This window comes from Pleurodeles waltl, chromosome 11, assembly GCF_031143425.1.
Source record: "Pleurodeles waltl isolate 20211129_DDA chromosome 11, aPleWal1.hap1.20221129, whole genome shotgun sequence".
NCBI lineage: Eukaryota > Metazoa > Chordata > Amphibia > Caudata > Salamandridae > Pleurodeles > Pleurodeles waltl.
In genome coordinates, this window is record NC_090450.1 from 785,414,729 (window position 1) to 785,440,252 (window position 25,524).

A 25,524-nucleotide genomic window follows, 5' to 3' on the forward strand; every position below is an offset into this window, starting at 1 on the left:
CTCATGAACAATCACCATGGGGTCAGAATACTTCTACCCCGAACCCTTCTCTTGTTTTCTGACTCTAAGTCCATCCAACTTTCTGCACAGGTTGCGGCCAGCCAATCACACTGCTGCTTCTGACATGAGGAGTCACAACGCACCGTGTAGGAGTTGCGACAAATATGCGTCCCTATACATACAATTTCTTTTTCCACTTAATTAAAACAAAAACAAAAAAACACTAAACAGATAAACACAAAATCACAAAAAGTTTGCTTTATGGACCGGGACTTAGCTTTCTAACACATTGGTGTAATTCGGTCCAGTGGTTCAGGCGCTGTTCAAAATCCCTATGGAAAAAATGATTGGAGAAAAAGTTTTGGGACCCCCCCCTTTTTCTCGGCCCCTGCTTGACGGATCACCCCAAAACTTTCCAGACAGCATCTGACGGGAGCCGCAAATTTGTTTGGAACATTTTTGGAAAATTCATCAACCATCGCCAAAGATATCGGCAAGTAAAAAACAAAAAAAGCTATTTCTATAGAAACTAGGTCCTAACCATAAATACCTAGTGGCGTCACATATACACACACATATAAATATATATATATATATATATATATATATATATATATATATATATATATATATAAATATAAATATAATAAAAAAAACACACACACACACACACCTTTTTCAAAATCAAAATAATTTCATTATTTTGACATTATATTCTCTGGGTGTTTTATGGACTGTGTTGCAGTATATGTGAGTCGCCACATGTGATGCTGGACCTACTCCAAGGCTGGCCTGGAATACATATAGAATTGTTGTGTGGCCTTTTTGGGGTTGAGCCTGAATAAGCACATGCGTCTCGCTTGTGAGACTCTGTTGTTAAACAAAAAGGGCTTGGAGCCTGCCCATTGTTTACCATTTCTTTGCTTGCCTGGCACTCTTCTTTACAGCCTCGTCATTGGTCACTGCAGGCCTTGCATCATTTCAATTCCTATCTGTGAAGGAGGGACCAAGCACTGATTGAATCAACTGAATCAGTGCCCATCCGTTGCTCTCAAAGTGATCGTGGTACTATTTTTTTTTTGTTTTTTAACTTCTAGGGAACCGCAAACCCTAGAAATTAAAAAGAAGTACCCAGAATTGCCCCAACCCAATCTACCCCAATCCACCTCACCCCAATCCAATAGAATTTACCGCAATCCACTCCACAACAACGTGCCCTACTCCAGTCTGCCCAAATCCAATCTGCCTCAATCCAATCCAAAATAATCAGCCCCCCTTTAATCCAAGACAATCTGCCACACTTCAATCCACCCCTCTCCAATCCAAAACAATCTGCCCAGCTCCAATCTGCCCTGCTCATATCCTGAACAACCTGTCCAACTCCAATCCGCTCCACTCTAATCTGACCCCCTCAAATCCCAAACAATCTGCCCAACTCCAATCTCCCCTAATCCAATTCAATCCACCTCACCACAATCCTACTGAAACCACCGCAATCAACTCCGCTCCAGTCGAAAACAATTTGCCCCACTCCAGTCTTCCCCACTCCAATTGGCCCCACTCAGTGCTTAATTTGTAATAAAAACGTGCCGGTGCCCAAAGCCCTCCTCTTAAACACGCGGCTGATGCAATTACATGTGGGAACACGGGATACTGAGGTGGCATACTCCTGAAGCCATCCTCAGGCTCTTCAGTCCATATAAAGGTACTCCCTGCCCCTTCAGCTCACTCTTGCAGCTTTCTACTTTCTCCCTTTGTGACCTTTTTTGTTTTTACCTTCCTCTGTCTTTCCCATATGTGTCTTTTTCTCGCAGCAAATGCTTGAAGCAGAAGAATAAGCCCCGGCCCTCATAAATAAGTGCTGGTTCTCAGCACCTAAAACAAGCACAAATTAAGCACTGGCCCCACTTCAATTTGCCCCACTCCTCCCCTTCAATCTGCCTCACTCAAACCTGCTCCACTCCAATCCAAAAGAATCTGCTCCACTCTAATCCAAAACAAGCTGCCTCAATTAAATTTAAGAAAATCTGCCCTACTCCAATCTCCCCATTCCAATCTAAAACAATCTGCACTATTCCAAACTTCCCCACTCTAAAGCACAACAATGTACCCCACTCCAATCTGCCCCACTCCAATCAGCCCTACTCCAAATTCACCTGACCCCAATCCACCCCACTCCATCCCATTATACCCCTCTCCAATTCACTACAATTAAACCCACTCCAATCCATCCCTTCCCAATCTGCTGCAATTCAACCCACTCCAATCCACACCACTCCAAGCAACCACAATCCACTCCACTCCACTTCAATCTAATCCATCCCACACCAATCCAACCCACTCCAATCCCTTTCAACCCAATCCACCCACTCAAATCTATTCCACCTCATTTTAAGCTAATTCCCCCATTCCAACCCAATCCTTCCTACTCCAATTAACCCACCTCACTCCATTCATAAATCCAACTCACCATAATCCATCCCACTCCAGGCCAATCCAATCCACCATACTCCAATCTAATATATTCCAAACCACCTTAATCCACCCCACCCCACTCCAGTCCAGTCCAATCCACCTCACAACAATCCAATGCACCCCACTCCAATCCAAACTACCCCACAAAAATCCAATTCACACCGCTCCACTCTAGTCCAATCCACCACAATACACCCCACTCGCATCCAGTCCACTCAAATCCAGCCTACTCTGCCCCAAACCAGTCCACACCACACCACTTCAGTCACCCCTCCCCTCCCCACTCCAGTCCACTTCAACCCACCCCAATAATCCATTCCAATTCAATCCACCCCACCCCAATCCACACCACCCTAATCCGCCTCAATCCAATCCGCCCTAATCCAATCCGCCCTAATCCAATCCACCCCACTCAATCCAATCCACCTCACTCTAAAACTCCATCCCACCCCAATCCAATCCACCCCACCCCATCCCAAACTGATCCACCAAACACCAATCCAATCCACCTCACCTCAATGCAATCCATCCCACTGTAATGCACCTGATTCACCCCACTCCAAACCACCCCAATCAAACCCATCCAATCCACCTCCCCCGACACACTCCAATCCACCCCACTCCAGTCCAACCAACCCCAATCAAATCAAATCCACCCCATTTCAATCTAACCCACTCCAATTAAATCCACCCCATCCAGTCCACCCAACTCCAATCTAACCCACTCCAATCCACCCCACCCCAGTTCAGTTCACCCCTCTCCAATCCAATCCATCCAGCCCACCCCAATCCAATTAATCCCATTCCAATACACCCCCACTCCAGTTCCATCTAACCCACCCACTCCAGTCCAATCCAATCTAATCCAACCCACTCCACCTCACTCCAATTCACCCCACTCTAAACCAATGCATTCCAATCCACCCCACCGCAAGCCAACCCACCTGACCCATCACAATAGACCACAGCCCTATCACTCCAATACAATCCACACACCCTAATCCAATATAATCTACCCCAATTCACTTCAATCCAATCCTCCTCACCCCATTTCAATCATCCTCACTCCAGTCCACCCAATCTAGTCCACCCTCTCCAATCAACCTCACTCCACCTCAATCCAATCCACCCCACTCTACACCAAGACTTCTTCCATCCACTCCAATCGACTCCACCCTATTCAAACCCACTCCACAACACTCTCTGCCAGTGAAGTACTGAACTCTACGACTCTACTCCCCTTACTCCACTCTATGACAAACCAACAAATCCACTCTACAACACTAGCCCCCTACTTCAATCTGACACTCCACGCCACTAACTATTAACCATGCTGAACAGCAGCCACACTGGTGTACATGATGGCAAAAACACATTGCCAAGCCAATTGCTTTTGTGTAGGTGTGTCCTATTGGCTTTGCCAACACTTGTTCACTATAGTAACTTCTCAAGTGTAGTTTGTTAATAGCAACAGCTTCAATTTTTTGTGGGTGGGAGTTTGTATTTGCATGTCCCTCCCTAAACCATTTCCTATTTTAACACCGCTCTGTGTCTACTATTGTGTAGTAAACTTGCATGTATGGCGACCTCCTCATACAAAAGATAAGACAGAGATGTGGAGATCTCCACAGCACATCTGTGAATTGCATTTTATAATCAGTAGTACGCTCATTGATGGGCAGAAACTAAGACTGAGAATTCATCACGTATGGGAGATGTCCAAATATGTACTGACATACCATGAATGCAGATGATTTGTAGATCGCACGCTTACTCAAGAAGTGTCCTACTCCTGAAAGGCTGAGGTTTGGGGTTGTTGAGGAGCAAGGTGGCACAGTGAGACCGGCAAGAGTGACTGTCCAGGACCTTCATCCCAAGCACCACTAAACGTCTGAAACTCGCACTTTCCTGAAAATAGTCGGTTCAGACATTTAAACTTTTGCCACAAACTACATAGCTTAGTCATCTATAAAACTTTTACAGATTGGCAGACGACTCAAAATCAATAAAAAGTAAGGGCTCGGATTGCTGCCAAGGATGAGGTGCCCCTGCTGGAAATGGTCTCGTAATCCGCTCCGGAAGATTGGGTAAAGGGCAGCACAAACTAGTGCCATGAGCTAATCTTTCTTAATTCTGCCTAGAAACGAGCCTGCCTGCACTCCTTTAACGCTCACACTCACTCTGCAGGGAGAAGATAATTAGCAGTCATGTTTAATTTATTACCAAACACCACCAATTTGAATTCTCATGTCTGGTTAAGATATTCCAGAGGATTCTACCATATTATTATGAACTATTTATTTCCGGTCGTACTTGCTTACATTTGTCACATATCTTTCTCGAATCTATCTATCTATCTATCTATCTATATTCCAGTATTTGTATATATATATATATATATATATATATTCCAATATCGTATATATTTTATTTCACTGAAAAAAACAACGGTTAAAGTGATGTTACTTTTAGGCGAAAATTTCAGTGACAACATCAGGTTTTAAATTAAAATAAACAAATTCACCAGTTAGAGTTATCTCTAGTAACTATAATCTGCGCTCTCCCCCAGGCACAGTGTTGTTGTCAATGTTATTTCAAATGTTACAGGATTGTTCTCAATCGTGTCACAAAACATGTCATGAGTGATGTAATTATATGGGGAAATTAACAGTGCATGGCAAAGGTGTATATTATGTTAACCTTAAGGCAGGAGGTACACTTACTGTGGGCAGGGTCTGCATCCAATCTCATCCCCCCTCACTGCAGGCACCTAGTTTCTTACCGAGGCAGGAGGTCGCACGGCTCCCTCCCCGAACCACCATTGGCCCCAGGAACCCTATATCCCAGGACCCAAAACCTTAATATTAGGGGAGAAATGCACATGGCCCCCACTCCCTGAGCCCAAGCCTCAAATGGGTCCAGGGACCCCATCCCCCTGGGGCATAAACTGACTATTGGGGGGGGGGGGCAGGGTGGGTCCTATCCCCTGGTGCCTCAATAATTAGTAGTGGGCACCCCAGGAACCCACAAAACATAACGTTGAGGGCTGCCGGCTCCAGCTATTTCTGCATGTCCCCACTGAGCAGCATCAATCAACGTTTCCCTGCCCGCAAGAGCGAGGCGTGGAAACAGAAGTGGGCAAACGCTCCCGCTGGGAGAATGCACACTATTTCCATGCCTGCAGGGAAAACCACTGTGTCCTGGGGTGGGCTCCCTGGGACACACGTAAAGAACCGTCCCCAGGGGATGTGATCTCCAGGCCTCATAAGGCAGGGGAGGGGGCCACATCCCCACCCTAAATATAAAGGGTATGGCCCTGGGGACGGGTGCTGGGGCTGCAACAGGCTCAGGGAGGGGCCCGCTTGCCCCTCTCTCCTTTTCTTATAGGTTGGCCCTGGGGACTGGGTCCCCAGGGCCCAAATCGGCTCAGGGAGGAGCTTACCCACTCACGCCTCTTTCCTCAATATTGGAAAGAAAAGGCGGGTTGCCATTTTCTTCTTTTTGTGCCACAATCCTGTAGGAATCGTGCATAATTACTACAAAAATGCTCACTTGTTTTCTTTTTTGAGCCCGAGAGGAGGGGTGGATGGGTTGGTTGCCTCCAACAAGTGCTAAGGGGGCAGAATATCCCTACCCTGCCCTCTTATTTACATATTTTTTAAATAAAATTGCCGAACAGGGGATTAAGTCACCAAATCCTGTAATGGCTGCAAGCAACATTTTTCTTCATGTTGCTGGCAGCCATTCAGAGCCTTGTTCCTACGTGAGCCTTGCTCCAGCAGCAGGAAGTTGGCCCAAGGGTACAAAAAAGTCCCCAAGGCCAATCAGAAGCATCTATTTTAAAAGCAATGGGGTTGAGGGTCCCTTGAACACAAAAGTCCAGATATCTGACTATATTTGAAGCCTAATATCTCCAAAACTGCTGAGCAGATTTACACAAAGTCACAAAAAGCATGCTTTCTGCACCAAGACCTAGCTTCTTGCTAAGTTGCGTGTAACTGTTAAACAGTTTTTGCTATATCGCTTCCCAAGTGAGTCTATTGAAAATGCATGGGGATTTTTTTGGGGGGGAACCCACCTGCTTTCTCAGCCACACTGGACACCTCACCTGGAATCTTTCCAGGAATGAGCTGAGATGGATGTTCTTTGCAAACCAACAAGTGCTCCGCCTATAAAAAAGCAGACCTAAAAATAATTACCCAGTGGTGACTGCCACTAGATAATCTATACATATATATTCACTTAAAATACAAAGGTTACAGAAACGTTATTGTTAGGCTGACATTTTAAACATACAAATCAACAGAAATTCACCAGTTATAGTTAGAGTTATCTCAAGTAACTATAACTTGTGCCCTAAGGTAACTATAACTTGCGCCCACGCCATGTACAGTTTTTTCAATAAACATTTACTGCAAATAGTAAATTGATATTATAAATTATGTTAACAAAGATGTCATAAGTGCCATAATTTGCTGGGTAATTACCAGTGCATGGCGAGGGTGCGAGTTATAGCAACCTTACGGCATGAGTTATAGTTACTAGAGATAACTCTAACTATAACAGGTGAATTTCTCCAGTCTGGGAATTTTAAAATGTGAGCCTAACTATGACATCCCTCTAAACCTTGTTTTTTTAAGTGAATTTCTATGTTTTTTAAAATTCTATTTCCTAACTATAATGTCCCTGTAACCTTTGTTTTTTTCAGTGAATTTCTATGTTTTTTTTAACATATAGTAATTTTCATTACTATAAGTGAATTCAACCACTGCTGCACACGGCCGGGTTACAGGGCCTGGCCTGCGGCCAGTCCCTGCAGCCAACCCCTATAAACACCCAATCCTGCACTGGGCACCGCCTTCAGCCGTGTGCAGCGGGGTTTGGTCGCAGGAACCGGCATGTGGCCAGTTCCTGTGGCTAACCCCTATAACAAACCAACCCTGCATGTCCCCCCGTCCTCAGGCCGATATCGGCCACGGGGACCCCATGCCCTGGGGCCCCGCATAAATCTTGAATTGTTTTTGGGGTGGGGGGGTTGTGTGGCCCTCCATAGGCCGATCTCGGTCCCAGGGACCCCATCACCCGAGGTGCGGCCTAATTATTTTTTATTTCAGGGCCGATCTTTGCCCGGGGGGCGCCATCACCTGGGGCCTGGCCTTGTGACCTAGGTGCCCCCCAGGGAACACAGTCTCAATGTTGGGGACTGTGGGGGGGAGCCAGAAGGCCACCATGGTCTCAGTTGGCTTTCGGCCTCCTGTGGGAGCCAGCACTACAGTCACAGAGAAAATCTCCACTCCGATAAAGGGAGAGCTGTTTGACAGCTCTCCCTTCATCGGAGCAGTGTGTTTGCTGTGACTTGGTGGCAGCTGTCAAAGCTGCCCCCACGCCACAGCAACAGCTATATCCCAGAGGTGGCCACTTCTGGACACAGTAGGAGCCGGCCCTGGAGTGTGGCGGTCCCCAGGGCCATCAGTAGCTCCTCTAGGGCAGCTGTGTGGCCCGCCTACATCCAACGAGCATAGCCAATGTACTAAATGCCCTGAGGAGGTGGTGGTCCCTGGGGCAGCAGCTAGGGGCAGACAGCCCCCCCTGCACTCCAATTAACAATACCCCCAGGACTTGGCCCTCCTGGGGGCTTCTGAATAATGAAGTGTGGGAGCCCGCGCTAGTTTTTTAAAAAACCGTTACTGTGGATTTGCGACACACCCTCACGATTCCACTGCAACATTTTTTTTAAAGTACTTTTTAGCCCTGGTGGGGTCCCTCTGCAGCTAAGGGGTTCGAATGTCACTACCCTGGCCCCTTTCTTTTATTTTTGACATTTTGTCTGGGACTCGGCTGAAGCCGAGTCCCCACAAGAGGGCCAACATGTCTGCCAACACTTCCTTTTTGAAATGCTGGCAGCCAATCAGATCTCAGCACAAGATCAGGAGGGGTCGCAAATCCTTTGCGTCCCTATATACAAATTTGGATTATTTTTAATTTTGCTAAAACTACTGAATGGATTTACACCAAGTAACAAAAAAGCTTCTTTCAGGACCAAGAGCTACCTTTCTGCCTAAATTTGGTGTCATTCCGTCCAGTGCTTCAGGTGCTATTGATATTAAAAAATGAATGGTAAAAACGTGTTCTGATACGCCTCCATTTTCTCAGCCCCCACTTGACAGATCACCCCGAAACTTTCCAGACAGCAGCTGAAGTGACCACTGTTTTTTCGCAGGTTTTGTGAACCGCCACAAGGTAATATATATATATATATATATATATATATATATATATATAATGAATTTAATAAGGCAGAACAAACAAAAACAGCAAAATGAAGAACTCTTTCTAACGCGTTTCAGGAGACATGGCTCCCTTGTTCACAGAGACATCCTCAGCCTCATTTCTCTCTCCATTTTACATAATACCATGAACATCAACATAAAAATGGACTAAATTTCCTTCATGCACTGAAGGCCACCATATATATATATATATATATATATATATATATATATATATATTACACACGTGTGTGTAAGCAAAAAACACAGTACGGTGGTGCTAGAAGTATCCAATGTACAAGCCGCCATGCAGCATTTACACCCTTACAGTTCAGAGAAGCATGCATACTCTTGTGCATGTATCGACACCTTGGACCCTCATTAAGAGGGCCACGGTATTTGGTTGCCATAAAACGACTTGAGAAAATATTGATAGTGCAGTGAGGTTTTAATGGTTGCATTTTAGCCCTTCATTCCTAGTTCTGCAGGTCGAATTATAGGATAATATGGTAATACACCACTACTCCTACTACGTGCAGATACAATTGGTACTAAGTGACTTAGTTATCAAAATGATCCAACTATGGGTACTTCTACTCACCTGGAGACCAACATCAGGCAGTGGGTGATGAAGTGGGTTCGGAGGCAGAACATGGCTGAAGTGGGGCAAGTAATAAGGGGTGCAGTGGAAAGATCATAAAAAGGGCAGCAAGGAAGCAGATATCCTAGACAGTGACACTAAGTAACTGGATGTCAAAGCAAGACACTGCTGATTTGCACAAAGTCTAGGTGATCTCAGATTAGAACACAGAAACATGTATACAGAAGGAACGTGACCTAGCAGTTTGAGTCGAACTGTCCCTCCTTGGTTGGGGACATGATTTTTTTGCATATGGTTGGTTCACGTCAGCAGTGGCACAGTGAGCTAAAAACCAATGAGCCAGAGATGGATTAATTCAGTCATTCTTTCCGTCACTTTTTTTTTTTTTTTAATAATGGATACTATGCAAAAACAAAGACTTTGCATAAATTGTCATTAAAACAGTATCTCAAGGCCAAATATCATTTTGCCAGAAAATGTGGCAGAAAGAGCAAATGATTAGCATTACAGACCTCTACTTTCATGCACTGTATATAGCCTTTAAGCACAGTAAAGCATAGTTCCAATGTGTTAAGATTGGAAATGACTGATATGCAGGAGTACCCAAGATGCCAACCATCTCTAAAAATCATAACGCAAAACCCTGGTGAACAGGCTAAGGCCCTCATTTACAGTTTGGTGTTCCGGCACCAACTGATCTATTGTGGCAGAGGCACTGCCTCTGCAAATCAAGCTAAAATAAATCTGCTGAATTTAAAACTCTCTGCCACGGGTGAAGACATGTTTACCTCAAAGAGAATTCTGGCTCCAGGGAAAGATAGGAAATCAGATAAGGGGCAACAGGCCTAACACAATCCCCCACCCCAAAGTGGTGGGTTCTCTTTAGAAATAAGGAACTAATGTCCCTCCCTCCACTCCCCCCTGCCTCCAGGTATCTCACAGAGCTTGAGGGTAATTTCTGGACTTTTTCTGTCCTGCACTAGCAAGACTGACATGGTGGTCATTGACAGAATAATCACCCATGAGAATGGCATTAAAAGACCCACCCTAAATAGCGCAACCCCTCCAGCGGAATGCCCCCCCACCACCACAAGGGTACTCCACAAGGGTTTTTAAAATAGAAAAGCCACTGTCAGAAAAAAACTAATTTCCCCCAACATCTAAATGTGGCAGGGAATCAAAGAACAGGGTAGATGGGACATCTGCAATTCTTTAACAGATACTCTGTTACCACCTTCCTCTACAGGAGGCCCAAAGTTATAGATTCCTTTTTAAAAGAACTGAACAAAGCAGGATCATTAAACTATTAAATACTATTGTAAAAATATACAACACATGCACGTATAAAGCTCAACAATTACAATTTGAATTCTGCCCAGATGTCCCAGGATCTAGCAGTAGTAAGAAGCAGTTGAAGGCCAGCATATGCAGTTTTAGCACAAATTATATTTAGAAGGATTACATCCTTAAAATTAAGTCCTGACGCTCTCCTTTTAGCATGAGCACTGTTGTACCCAGGAGCTCTTTGTGCTTCCTGGCCCTACCAAGAGGGGACCCATAGCATTTAAATAAGGACAGTGCTAGCCCATCAACAATTACACTGACCGTGTTCAAAACCTCAGTCTAGAAACTGTGCCCATCCTGCACTCCATCTCGGGCAGTATACCCCAAATAACATTGATGACGCTAATCTAACCATCAACGTCAAAACTGTATTTTCGCTAAAAATTGCAGGTTTAACTAGATTGCATGACAAAACTCACCAACGTCAATTTCCTTTGTCAAACCACTAACTCCAAAGCAGCAAGATTCCACGAACGAGTCAAGACTGTCACTGATTGCTAAAAAGTCTTTCAACTGCTTCCCAATTAACTGTTTTTTTAAGCTTCAGAGGGAATGTGGCAAATACTGCATGGAAAATGCATCCCAAAACCTGCACAGCCATTGACCGGAGGTAATCATTCAAGTCAGGGAAGAATCCATCACCCACAGAATAATATATTCCATGATCAGTTAGTATGTCTTTATCAAACATTAATACCTCCTTTAAAAACAACATAAGCTTGGTGCAAACCTATGTGGTCATATTATCCTGTTTTGTTCTACACTCTCTGCAGCAGCTGCCTGTAATGTGCAAAAAGTATACTGCCCGGTTCATCTGAAGCACTGTACCAATTTGCAATCACTGTGTACAGCATCTCTATATGTTGCGCGCATTTAGTACACTTAGTAAGGTCTCTCTATAGTAGTGGTCAGTGCTCTAAACCTATGTGTGAGTGCATAGCTGACTACTAATGCCACATATATGCCCCAAGTAGACGGGTATGTTTCAACTGACACTCAATGCTTATTTCTTATATGAACTAACTCATACGTTTTCTCTTCATAGCCTGTTATGGAAGTGCATCACCCTATGTCTGATCTGAAACTAATCTAGTCCTGTTCCCCAGCTCACTATGTGGCATTTTCATTGTGCAACACTCCAAATCCAAATTTAAGGTTCAAAGGGGAAAGATATATCTATATCTTTTTTGCTTTGTGGTTTATTTGTCTGTAATATGTAAAACAAACTAAAACAAGGTGTGGTTTGTGACAGGTAACAACGTACTTGTCAACTTCTTTACTCCAAGCCTCTCTCATAATACTTTATGAAAGGATGATATTTCCAATCACTCTCACCATTCCAATCCTGGGCCCGGTCTAAATATCATAATGCCATCTTTGCACAGTGCCTCCTTCAGTATTTTTCATGTGTTCCTTTTATTATGCTAGGCCTTCGAAGTAACCTCCAAAAAACAGAGTTGATGTTATTCTTTGACTCACAAGGTAACAGAATTCCAAATTTTGGGTTGAGAAGATTACATCGGCTATATTACTATGTGAAAACATCTTATTACGCCTCTGCCTTTTTTTCTTCTACTTATTTGCCTGGTAATCCGGATTCTGGAGCATCTACAGCAACGAAACTGCTCTCCTCGCAGCCACGGATGACATCCGCACCCTACTGGAAGACAGAGAAACAGCTGTCCTCATCCTCCTCGACCTCTCCGCTGCCTTAGACACCGTCTTCCACGCCACCTTACGCACCAGGCTAGATGACGCAGGCAACCGCGGCAAGGCCTTGGGGTGGATCCGTTCCTTCCTCACCGGAAGAACCCAGAGAGTCAGACTCCCACCATTCATCTCAGAGCCAACAGAAACCAGCTGTGGAGTCCCCCTGGACTCCTCCCTGAGCCCCACCCCCTTTTACATCTACATGGCCCCATCTGCCAAGATCGTCAGACACCACGGCCTCAACATCATCTCCTACACACAGCTAATTCTATTCCTTACCAACGAACCATCAACAGGCAGAAGCAACTTTCACATGGAACGAGAGAAGTCACTGACTGGATGAAAGACAGCTGCCTCAAGCTTACCCCGGACAAGACAGAGATCCTCATCCTTGGCTAAGATCCAACACCTGGGATGGCTTCTGGTGGCCAACAGCCCTTGGAACAACCCGTACCCCCATCCACCACGCACACAACCTTGGCATCATTCTCGAATCCTTGCTGTCCATGGCCCACTAAATCATCGCCTTCTCATTGTCGTGCTTCCACACACTTCACCTGCTCCGGAAGACCTTCAAATTAATCCCCATTGAACCAAGAAGAACGGTCACCCACAAACTCGGCAGCAGCAAACTTGACTATGGCAACACACACTATGCCGACATCACAAAGACACTTCAAAAAACAAGACTCCAGAGAAATACAGAATGCAGCAGCCAGACTAATCCTGGACATCTCCCCCCACAGCCACATCTCCGCCCACCTGAGAAACCTGCACTGGCTCCTCATCAACAAACGCATCAACTTCAAACTCCTGACACACGCTAAAAAGGCCTTGCATAACATCGGACCTGCTCTGCTCAACTGGTCCTAGCTGCCATCCCTAGAATCAGAAAGAACACAGTAGGAGGTAGATCCTTCTCCTACCTCGCCTTGCAGACCTGGAACACGCTGCCACTCCACCTCAGGCAGTCCCCCTCGCTGAATCAGATCAAGAAGGACCTCAAGACCTGGCTCTTCGACTGATCAGGGCCCCCTCACCAGCGCCTTGAGACCCCCACAAGTGAGAAGTTGCTCTACACAAATAATTGATTGAATGATAATAAAATAAATTCATTTGAGGCACAGGGTAAGCAAAATACATTAATAAAATAAAAAAAATTACAGTAGGAAAAAGACAAGATTTAAATCTTACAATCAGACCAATACGATGTTTTAACATCCGCAAAAGTGTTGTTTATAGGTATTCTTAATGTCCCCATGCTTTCACACCATGTTGTATCGATTCAATAGTGGTATCCTAGAACAGGGGGAAACAAACCTGATGGACTTGTCAGTCTGCACAAGAAGAACTAAGAGGACAATTTTATAATGTAACAACGTTGTCTCCCCTGTTGTAGAGGGAAGAGTGGAGGTGAGAGGTTTGAATGGGGCATAAGGGAAGTATTGGTACTAATACAATCAATGCAACATATAACATATTGCGTCTGGGAAGGATTGATAAGGGATACTCACTTTACATTCCTAAAGACTGTAAGGGACACCTTACAAGATAGTAATGGACCAAATATTTAGCTAGATCTAACTGTCCCAGTGTCTCTTGCAGCCCTCACAATGTCCCCATTTCACATTTTGAATTGTGAGCAGTCCGACGTGGCATTGAAGCTGAGGTAGAGGTGCGATGCCTTTTCTGTGTGCATGTGCACATAGTCTCCAGGCAGCAGCACATCTAGCACATTCATGCACCTCCAGTCCTGTCACCGTTATCCTTCAGCTACATGCATCACTGCCTAGAGCACGGAGGTAAAAAAAAATAATAATAATAATAAACTGACCAAACTTGCCACCTGGGGAACCTAGGGCAGAGGCGCAGGCTCTCCCAAGCCATGCAGGAGACTTTTCCGTCCCAACAGAAGGGGTTCTATGTTGTGAACTTTGTGACAAACACCAAGACAATGAGTTTTATAATTTTTTTAACACAGGGATCTTCTTAAACAAATCTCTAGTTCAGGAGGGAGCAGAGGTGTCCGATTTTCAATGCATTCAGTTGTACTATTATGTTTAGTATATAGTTGCATGTGAATTAAAGTACTTTTGATACATATGTCTAAAGACAGCGTTGGCTTTCTGCCAAAGCTTTGTATTCATTAATACATTCTGTAAAAAGCAGTAATCGGAGGGGGCTTTGGCTTCAGCCCATTGCTGCTCTTCTCTACAGGTATTTGACTGGTCAGCATTATTGTTATTGTCTTTCATAAGTATATCAATAGAAGGGCGTGGGCCGTGAGGAAGGTCTGTACAGCAATGGACTTCAATTGGTTCAATAAACATTTCTAACTGACCTTCTTGAACAAGACCAAATATGTTTATTATTACAAATGGTTGCCAGGGTCTCGCTGAAAACAGTGTTTTGAGACACATGGGAAAGCAGTAACATAGCCGGCTCAACTTGACATTACTTACTGCAAATTCCCTGCATCGAAGATCACTGCTGCACCTAAAATGGGAGCTACCTTAGAAACAAAGAGGCAAACAGAGTCGAAGTCCATTAAGTTTTTTCAAAAACTACTCCCTGGACAGTTCATGTCACAAAGTGAACTGCCTCCACTCATTATTAAAAGGTAATATTGTACAGGGGGCATTAGTTTTAGCGGTTTCATACCACGGTGAGAGGAGTCACAATTATCTGAATTTCATCTTCCTATTTTAGTCAACCTGAATGCCACTTATTTTCAAAGCACTGGAACCATGAAGGGCGGACACACCCTCAACCCATGGGGTTTTTCAATCTTTAAACATATTATTGTCGTATGTTACCAACAGTAGAACTTGATCTCCACAGTAAGACATAACACCCCTGAGCCATCCAGCTGAAATTATAAATGTACCTAATGGTTGCCCACTTTAATATCAGACAATTTTCAATAATCTACTATTGCAGATGAAGGATGCTGGACACTTTCAATGAGCGTTAAAGCAAGGAATAAAAGCCGCACAATGCATGATCTTAAAAAGTATAAACCTGCATGAAATCCATCGGCTAGAGAGCACTAAAACTTATAAAAAAACACGCAATGTAAATATGTATCATTGAACCACAAAACTGCAGGGTAAAGGGTTTTGCATAAACGATCTGTATTATGCTAAGAAGTATTGTATATTTAAAAAAAAAAAAAAAAAAAACAGGACTGTTCACATCGACAGTCCTACTTTCGCATTGAAGCACAAACCTCCCTTGGGCATCAGAGTGACCAAACCCATCCTCCACAGGTTTAGTCATTTCCCCCATACTATATAATGATTTCTCTGGTGAAATTATAGAACGGAAAACGTTACACTGTCAAAGACTGCAACTTTAAAGTTCTACATATTGACATTGCCAATGCTTGTTATTGTTGAAATAAGTTTGTCTTCACATTGTGCGTATGTGTGTTGGCTACTTTGTTCTTTTTTGTCGAACCACTCCTTGTTTTGCTGATACCACATTACCCTCAGGCAACCAGTTCCTATGTGGGATGTTCTTCCTTCATTCCTCTCCAAAAATATATGCTTGTAAACTATGTAGGCGCATTTTGGCTGCAGCTGCGCAGGATGTATTTCTAAATGTCTCCCTTCTAGAATAAAGACTTTTATGTCATAGAATAAATATCCAGTCTTTTGCAATGAAATGATAGCTACTGAGAATCAGTTATAGAGAACTCAGGGCCTCATTACAAGTGAGGCAGTCGAAGGACCGCCACGCTCGTGTTGACAGCTGGACCGCCACACTCACAAGGGTCCGACCGCCCAGTTACAACTAAGGAAGGCGGACCCGCCTAAAGACGGCCGTCACCGCCAGGATCATAGATCCAGATGGGGTGACAGCGGTCGGGCTTGTAATCAGCCATGGCGGAGCTGAACTCACCTCCACCTGACTGATTTCAACCTCACTTTCTGCCGGCCTTTTCATGACGGGGTCCCTGCCATAAAAAGGATGGCGGAAAGCCAGTGCCGGGGGGCCACAGATGGGCCCATGCACTGCTCATGCCCATGGCATGGCCCCCCTGCTTTGCAGAGAGTACGCAATCCAAGGGTGCTGGAGTGCTAGGATATTGGCCTCAGCTCCCTAAAAGGACCTGAGGCCAATATCCTACCACTGTTTCTGCCCACTGCTTCTGCCGGTCAGCCCAGTGGGAACGCGTATTGCAATGTTTATTTTCTAATGACCTGCAGAGAGCCAGGGCTAATCTGAAATTCAAGCCTTGATTTTTCATTTTTGGATTAACAATTTAAAAAAATGTCTTAATCAGTAATCAATAATAGATTATCTTTTTCTAGTTACCTTTTCACCGGAAAAATTCTGGTTATAGGAGTCCTCTAATCAGATTTTAAATGCTTCAAAAAGCATTGCTCCAATTCTTAATTTCCGATATGATGCAAGTAGATCTATGGACAAGAAAATTACCTATCAGAAGCCGAGTTTAGCTTCCAAATGCTGCCACTGGATGTAACTTGAAAGGTCCTTTCATCATCGAATTGCCAATGCATACTCCTGAGTATTTTAGTTGGCATACATTTATAAGTGTTACAAAATTTTGTTAAGGCACATTTTGCAGGACTCTGATTTAACAACCCCCAAGACTTGGCTTGTCCGGGCTGAAAAATGTTTTGCAAGATGGTGCCAAATACTATAGATGTGGCATCTGTCTAGGTATGAAGACACCCCAAGAAAGGATGAATTGCAATCTCCTTTATGTATTGAGAGGCAACATTCTACTACCCCGGAAGGTAAGGATGAGGGTTTAGCATGTTGTACCAAATTGTGTCACACAAAATGAACTTCCATATATTATTAGCCTGATAGGCATAAAGGGTCAAATATACTTGCCAGAGAGTTAGGAAATGGGATTGGTGATGGAGGATCAGGAGAAGTGAAATGTACTGCTGGGAATGAGGAAAACAAGGGTGCTGGGGGGCATTGGGTGTTTTTATAACATTGATGAGATATAACTTTAATTGGGAAGAATGCAAATTCAATGCAACTTTCTTAGTGTGAGGGTTTGGTGGCTTCCAGGCTGAGGGATGTTAGACTGCTAGAAAACAAAAGTAGCTTCCAAGATCAACTGCTTACTTCACATATTGCTATGTCGGTGTGGTCTACTCAGGCCATTATAAGATGTGTTTTAGAATCAGTGGTGGGTAAGAAGTCTACAGAGACCTGCTAGCACAACGAAAAGACACACTTTATTACATCCTGGGAACTAACCACAGGAGAGCTCAAATTAAAGAAGAAAGCTTTTTTTCAGAGAGGGGTTCTGCAGGAAAAATATATAGTCATGGTTTTATATTTGAAGCTGAGTAAACAAATATCCATCGGGGGAGAGAATAAAAGAGCCCTGCTTCTGGTTAGAAGAGTAAATAAAACGCCCTTCCTCACCTTGCATTTATTGTCAAATAAGTGGTTTTGTGTACCCATCCCTCTTTAGTGGTTTTAACTGCAACAAAATACAATACATCTCACCTTTTATTGATCCCAGTCCAAAACTTGAAGGATAGACACTAAAACGTACAAATAAATGTTGTGCAGCACCTTAATATAAGTATAGCAAAACCTAAAAGAAATGCGTCCTGAACAGGCCTGTGATAATACAATACCAAACTACAGATGTGCCAAAAGGAGCTGATTATGGCTTAGAAATACCCCATGACATGGCCTGTTTGGCCATTTGCTCCCAGTATGTGAAACCTCTCTCCTACCAAGAGCTTACAAGGTACCCGCCAGCACCATGGCCATTAGAAAGGTAATCTTCACGCCTTAGTGACGACCGATTGGTGCTCTAAACCCATTTCAATAAATAATGCAAACAGAGTGACAAGCAGCCTGCTGGGCCCTGCTTACCTGAGCGCATCTCCCAAGCTCCCTCCGGCCCAGGTTTCGGAAAATTTGCAAGGCTAACTCGTACGGCAGCTGAACATCAAAGAACGGGACTTCATTAATTTCGTTCTGCAGTGGAGAAAAACAGACATAATTAAAATGCTGTGGGTAAGAAATACCCCAAAATAATTGTTGTATGTGAACATGCGTGACCGAGAGCTGGCTGCCTCAGTTTGCACTTGAAATAATTTCGGACATATATTAGGAAGAATGACCGAGACACTTAAAACACTTCTTACGTGGAATAAGAAAGCATCGCAGTTTGTTTTCAGTGAAAATAATATTTTCAAGCAATGCATATTATCATGGTGACCACTAAGTCAGCTTCGTGGAGAAGGGTAACATCATGAAGTGCCTTTGAGTTCTAACCAAATTCAAAGCACGAAATAAAACAGTGAAACGGTATCAATTATCTTCGGTACAATAGGGTTTTAAATGAAGTACTTCAGGTCGTGCAGCTCCAACTGCAGGAACAAAACTGCCCTTTGGAGCCTCCACGTCACAAGTTTGAGCCCAAATATCACTGCCATTTGGGAGCAGTTTACTTCAGCGGCCTCAATGTTATCACGTCAGTGTGGAAGAAACAGGTGCCCACATACAAAATACATCACAACTGAGGAGCAATGTGCACATTAAATGCCTGCCTCGCTCCTGACTCCGAGGACATAACGACAGAACTTGAACAAACCTCTCACAGCAATGGTTAACGATGAGCAGTCCAGAGTCTACGGGAAAAACGGAATAGAAGAACCTGTCATGTTGCTGCTTACTTTCAGCATGGTTGTGGATTTGGCACACAGGTATGGTTACATGCATTCACTTTTACTACATGTAGACAACTGAAGTTGCAAGAAGGACATCAGATTGCAAAGTTCACTTGCAATAAAAAAAGAAAGAAAAATATCTATACAAAAAAAGTTGATCAGGTATAAAAGAAAAAACGCTAGTCTGCAGACTGGAGCATAAAGAGGAAATTTGAATCCTCTCATTAAATATTGCAGGAATTCAGACTTCGGGGATTCTCAAAAAATTGAGTGAGATTGTCAAAATCCAGGGAATTATTTATTTTTAAATCTTGCTTAATCCTGCTTGGCTATAATTACTCTAGGTCAGTTTCCTCTAACAGTAAGCAATCTGCGACCCCTATGCTATGTATTCTTAGTCGTTTGTGCTGCCGGTTACAAGCATGCAATAAAGAGTAAGCTTTTCCTTGGCTCTTAGTTCAGTTATATAAAAAGGCCATAGTCCTCACAGGATGTTGTTTTCTATGCATACTCATAGCAGAACCTCTCTACCGCTCTGGAGCATATACAGAGCCCATTAAAACTGATATGCTAACCAGTATGTATCCATGAGGGAAAAGCACAAACTGCCTGAAACCATGAGGCCTGGACTACCGATGCCCCTAATATAGGCCATGTACCACCCCAAACAAAGGTCTTGATTTTCTCCTCCAATGATTGCAGTTAGTAAGCTGGAATTCATAGGGAGATCATTGCAAAGATTTAATAAGATTGTAACAATTTGCATCCTCTCCCACATAGAGAAAAGAACTGTATTTTGAACCAGGCCAATAACTCCACTCTTAATCTATAATGCAGCAGGATAGCTTCTCTCTCACTGTATTCTCTAAACTCTTGTTTACCAGTATTCCCATGTACTTTAGGAACAACTTCTTCCATCTAAATGACATGGACCCAGAGATGTCTCTTTTGTAGAAATGATCACTGGTAGGGCCTCATATTTCTCTCAATTTATCTTGCATCCAGAGAATTGACAGAAGAAGGTAATCTGACATAAGTGCCCCGATTTGAGTATTTGCGTTAGAAAAGGTCACCATGGTGCCCTATGCATACAGAAACCATTTCTGCAGAGTCATTGCTGTCAATGCTACCGGTATCTTTCTTTTGTGTATGGAGGCAGCGACCTGTTCCAGTGACAGTAGGAATAATAATCTACAAAGTAGGCAGCCACATCTGGTCCTATCAGCACCGTAACTGAAATCAACCGGAAACCTCCACTGTCCACAACAGCTGTGGGATCTTCGTAAGCACATTCAACTTCCTGAATAAAGTCCGATCTTAGTGTCAGTTTTGCCATAACATTAAACTGATAACCCATCATAGGCACTCAAAGGCCTTCTCGGCGTCAAGTGATGCTGCAAATTTCCCATATTTATTGTCCCTAACCCGCCAGTTGAGGAGGTATTACTGATTTAGCCAGGTTGCTAGGCATTAGCAAGAATGTTCACATCCGCATTTAGTTAGGGATATAACTAATATTCAGGCCCTGTTGTAGTCAGGTCAGAACTCTTTTTCATCTGCCTATGAGTACACCTTGTCTAATAGTAGAAACAGTTTTGCCGTGTTGATTTTGTAGTATTCCACTAGAAGGCCATTCTCCTCAGGTGACTTTCCTGTAGACATGTCATCTGTAGCCTTGCTTATTTCATCCTGAGATAAGGCCTCTTGCATTATGAGTTTCTGTTCTTCTGAGAGCAATGTCAGATTTAAGGTGGACGGAAAAGGTGTTTTTTCTTTATTGTGGGGTCTAGGTGATCAGAATGGTACAGCCTATGGAAAAAGAAGGGAAATTAGACTGTGATTTGATCGAGCTGGGCAGCAGATGGTCATGCATATCATAGTTAACTAAAACGGTGTATTTAGATTATGCTTGTTTTAGTGGTACACCAAGAGTCTTTACTGCTTCGGTTTGATAGATTGTATTGCATGTTCCACCTTAGTTGTGTACAGGTTATTAAGTTAGAATGTGGCTTTCACCAAAGACCTTAGAGTACTCTGTAGGGACACAGGACTATTCTTAGATGCTACCCTGGCCACTTCTGTCTTTAGATAAATCTGAAATTTCCTTGCTTTTTACTTATGCAAGGCTGCAGCTTTCATCATCTCTCACCCTTCTCTGCTTTACCACCGATGTATGGCCTCCCTGCTGCCCCTAACATGTTGATAAAGCAACTTCCAGGGTCTTATACTGGAATACATTAATTTGCCAAGCACATATTGACAGCGCAAGTAGGACCACATCCAACTTTAAGTTGGCCATGTTGTGGTCAGATACACTATATAAGCTGATCAGTGTTTTCTGAACACTATTTAGGAGTGAGGCTGATAGCAGGAACAAGTCAATGCGGGAATGTGTCCTATGTACACAGGAGGAAAATGCATACTCCCTCTCAACTGTGTGAATGGGTGGATCAACCATGGATCAACCAGGATATGATCCGACATAACCTCATGCAGAGGTGTTTGTCTATAGATCATGTTAGGTTTGATCTATATGATGTGTACAGTATCAGATAAAATACAAGATTCAAGTCGCTCCTCAGCACTATTTTTTATTTTTCCATGATGGGCGTGGTTCTAGAGAGGTCTGAGATGAAATACCCATTAACGCTGGTAGAGGCGTAAACTGAGCCTAAGGCTGGCATCATCACTTACAACTTGAGCTTATTGAATAGAAAATAGTAACTGGCAAATGTGAAAGGTGAGGATTTTCTAATCAAAATAGAAACTTCAACCTTCACATGAATTGCATGGGCGGGTCAATCACCATGGGATAATTAATCTTTGCTGGTGTAATATTCTTTTCCTACTGTATGGGATAATTGATCTTTCCGGGCATAACATACTTTTCCCACCAAGTCTCAATTCAATTGCCACATTTTGAAGGGCAGGTGCCTCTACTGAGGCAAACCAGTATTACAAACTTTGTAACCCAAAGAGGTTAATTACTTTTTTTGCTTCCTTAGTGAGTCATTCCATTCATATGTAATGAAAGAAACAAGACTTTGGAGTTGGTTAATGCCATGGCTCAAATACATCTGGGGATGAGCAGAGTAGTATTTTAGTTGCCTAAGCACACACTGTTAAATGTTGTTTTCGATGTAGGGAGGGATATTTCTAAGTCAATGAGAACATCAAAATGTCTCTTATATTCAGAGAATCGTGGCCTCCCAGCAGTGAGGGAATCTGTGATATTCAAGTTGTGCTCTGTGGGTGTCCCAGAGAAAGTCTCGCGTTCTAACGCAATGTAAGGGAGTAGCCAACAGCGGAGGCAGGATGGGGTAAGTACTACGTGAATGGTATTGTGACTCATAGCCATGGTATGGTATGTAAGATTTAATGTGTGTGTGTGAGTAAGGAAATAGAAACCCATTTAAGGCTCAAGAGGGTTACTAGGCAAAGTATCATGTAAGTCATGCAGATCTATTGGCGACCAAATTAGTGACCGCCCAACATGCCATGCCACCATTGTAGTAACATTTAATGTTCAAACAGTGGGAACAGATAATTCAACTTCTATCTTCTCAATGATGCTGCACCCAGTGCATCACAACAAAGAGCATTAATGTTTGCTGCATCTCCGTATCTTAACACATAGGGCTTGATTTAAAACTCCGCAGACGGGTTACTCCATCACTAAAGTGACGGATATCCCATCCACCGAAATCTAAATCCCATTTTCTTCTATGGTATTTAGATTTTTGTGGACCGGATATCAGTTAATGTTGTGACGGAGTAACCGTCCGCAGTGTTCTAAATCAGGCCCTAAGTCATCTACGCCCCATTACAAAGAAGGAGGTACAGGACCGACAGGAGTTAGTCAGCGTTGCACTTGGAGCGATCTGCATATAGTCATTGTAAGGTCCAAACAGGCAGAGATCTCCTAGGGAACAAGAAAGGACCCTCCCTGCCCATGAAAGCAAGGAGACCTCTGAAAAAGAGAACACAAGGCCCCTCTGGTCTAACTTCTAGGGATCCTGGAATATTGCAGAGTAAGACTGTGGATCAGACATCAAGTCCCGCATTGCACACAATCCTCATATCCAACCTATACAGACCATATGACATGTTACAGCTCAGATCACCCAGAGTGGGAAAAGAGATTATCCATATAATGGACTTGAGCCCTTGGAAGGTGAACTCAGTGTTTTCCTAGCTCCAAGGTGACCACACCCTGTGAGCCTGTCTCTAGACATGAGTGATGGCTTCCAGTCTCTAGTCTTCTAGTTAGAAAGCATCTATGGGTTGTTAAGTTATCATCTTTGGAAGTCGGCATGCTGTGTTCAGCTGAGATATGTCCATCGTGGAGGCATCCATAAAGTCTAGGTACTTTTCTAGCTACTCTAAACGTTGTACACTCCTTAGTCTTGCTGTCCAGAGTTATTAGAGTGAGAGCCGGATCTAGTAGGCCAACTCTAATATTGTAGTTCTTTAAGTGAGGCCGAGAGACAGAAATTTATTTTTCTTCAAGTTGGTTTCAAAGCAGAGGTGTTGCGTATGCAGATTGTGTTCTTTGCACGAACTGGACCATGTATCGTAGGAACAATAACATCCTGGCGTGCTTGCTCATGTCACAAAAAGTGGGCAATAATTTGTCTAGTTCCTGCTTGCTTGTTGTAATCTCTGGCTCTAACTTTGTCTGCTTTTTGAAATTTCAGGGGTGGTGAACTCTGGGCTAAATCCAGCAATGAATTGTAGCATAGCCTCAGGAACACCTGAGAAGCAGACATTGTCCCTCTGATTCTTATTCACCACTTCTAGTGCTTTCTATTGTAGATGTTAGTAGTCTAATTTTGTCTTCAACTGGTGACAGCCTATTCTTGGAAGTAGTCAGAGTCGCATTAAAAGATAAAATATCACCTCACATTAATTTAATGTGTTCCACTCTCTTCATAGTGGTTTCTTTCACTGACCATTTTGACAGTTTGACGGAGATCAATTCTTTGGTTGTAGCGTCTAAGGTGACGTCTGTCATTTTTGATATAGGTTACTGTTGTGCCGGCTTGGGTGCTTTACCTGCAAAGAACTCCGTAAAGAACAAATGTCTGTTCGGTTTTGATCTGGACATTTGGCAGCAATCATCCTTGTGGCTACAGTACCATGTAACACTACAGAACAGTCACAAGTCCCAGTGGAATATAATAGCACACAAATGATATCTCACATTTCAGTGTCAGTATATAAATCAAAAAGAAAGTGCCTTGAATCAATCAAGAATCCACATTATGGTCTTTTCTGTATGTGTAGGAACTTGAGGAGCGGCTTTAAGAACTGTGGAAGGGGTAATGAGAAACACTAAGGGCACAACCATTCAAACAGAAAGCCTGTCAATAGATGCCAATGGCTGAGTACCCACATTGCTGGAAACAAGAATGTGCTCCAGAGTACAGAAAGTACAAACCCCTTGTTCACAGTGTCAGATTGCCACTCAAATATTCCCAAGCATTATATATGTAGTGGCAATGGAGGTAATATGTTGTGCCTTCTCTGTCAGTTATTAGCTATTATTCCATGCAGTTCAGTAGAGTGGCTGCCACGGGGGTGCTTTTTGGTTACAAATCTGTCTCAACCAGAGATGCGGGCCACCAAGCTGTTCAGTTTCTGCCACTGCTGAGTTCTAAGAAGCAATGATGTTCTTGTGCATCGAACAAAGGTCTGCTGTTGTGGCCTGCGTGAGAAGTCTTTGGCTTCAAGTCCTTCTCTGGCAGGATGGCAGCAACTGTAAATCAGTCTCCACAGGTATGCTGCATGCTCTAGTGAAGAATACAAAGGCTAACCTCTTCTCAATAGCCTCCGTAGGGAACACAGAAGAGCACCAGCAGTGCTCCTCAGGGATCAGAACACAGGGTGTTTGAGTTTACAGGCACCCACCCTCACATTCCTTTTTGGGAGCCATTCTGGGCGGTGTCCAGAAAGGCTTACAGGTAAGACACCATTCACTTTAGGCATCGTACTCCGCTCCTTGAAAGGCTGTTTTAATGTGGGGACACTGAGCAGACAATATTGCAACGGCTCAAAGAAGATCCCCATCAAAAAGTAAACACTATGGCCAAATCAAGTTGGCGTAATGAATGGTTGCAGAGGTAATTTGTTCAACAATCCCTTAGACAACAGCAAACCAGGAACACCGTGAAAATAAATATTTTTGCTCCGGAGTCTGCCTTTGTTGAGCCTCTCCTTTGCCAAAGATGGAGTAAACTTTAAAAAGTTCAACTTCTGACCTCAGTAGGTTTATTTTTTTAAGAAGATCTGTCACCTCACAACAAAGAGTTTGTCTTGCTACTCATCCTCTCATATTTCTTGCCAGAGAAACGATTATGATAGCCATGAGGGCGAACTTCATCATGTTGGTCATGTCATTTGACAGAGAAAAGAAAAACTGCTTCATACATTAAAATAAAACAGTTTG

General features: G+C 43.4%; 1 protein-coding gene across 1 annotated transcript in view; it reads right to left on the reverse strand.

The window, feature by feature from the left end:
• The window catches only part of FBXW8 (F-box and WD repeat domain containing 8), a 484,866-nt gene that overhangs the window by 399,904 nt on the left and 59,438 nt on the right, over positions 1–25,524 (reverse strand). Inside the window, exon 2 of the mRNA XM_069214505.1 lies at positions 18,277–18,381. Coding sequence (XP_069070606.1) covers positions 18,277–18,381 — 105 coding nt within the window. The remainder of the gene's footprint in view (positions 1–18,276; positions 18,382–25,524) is intronic.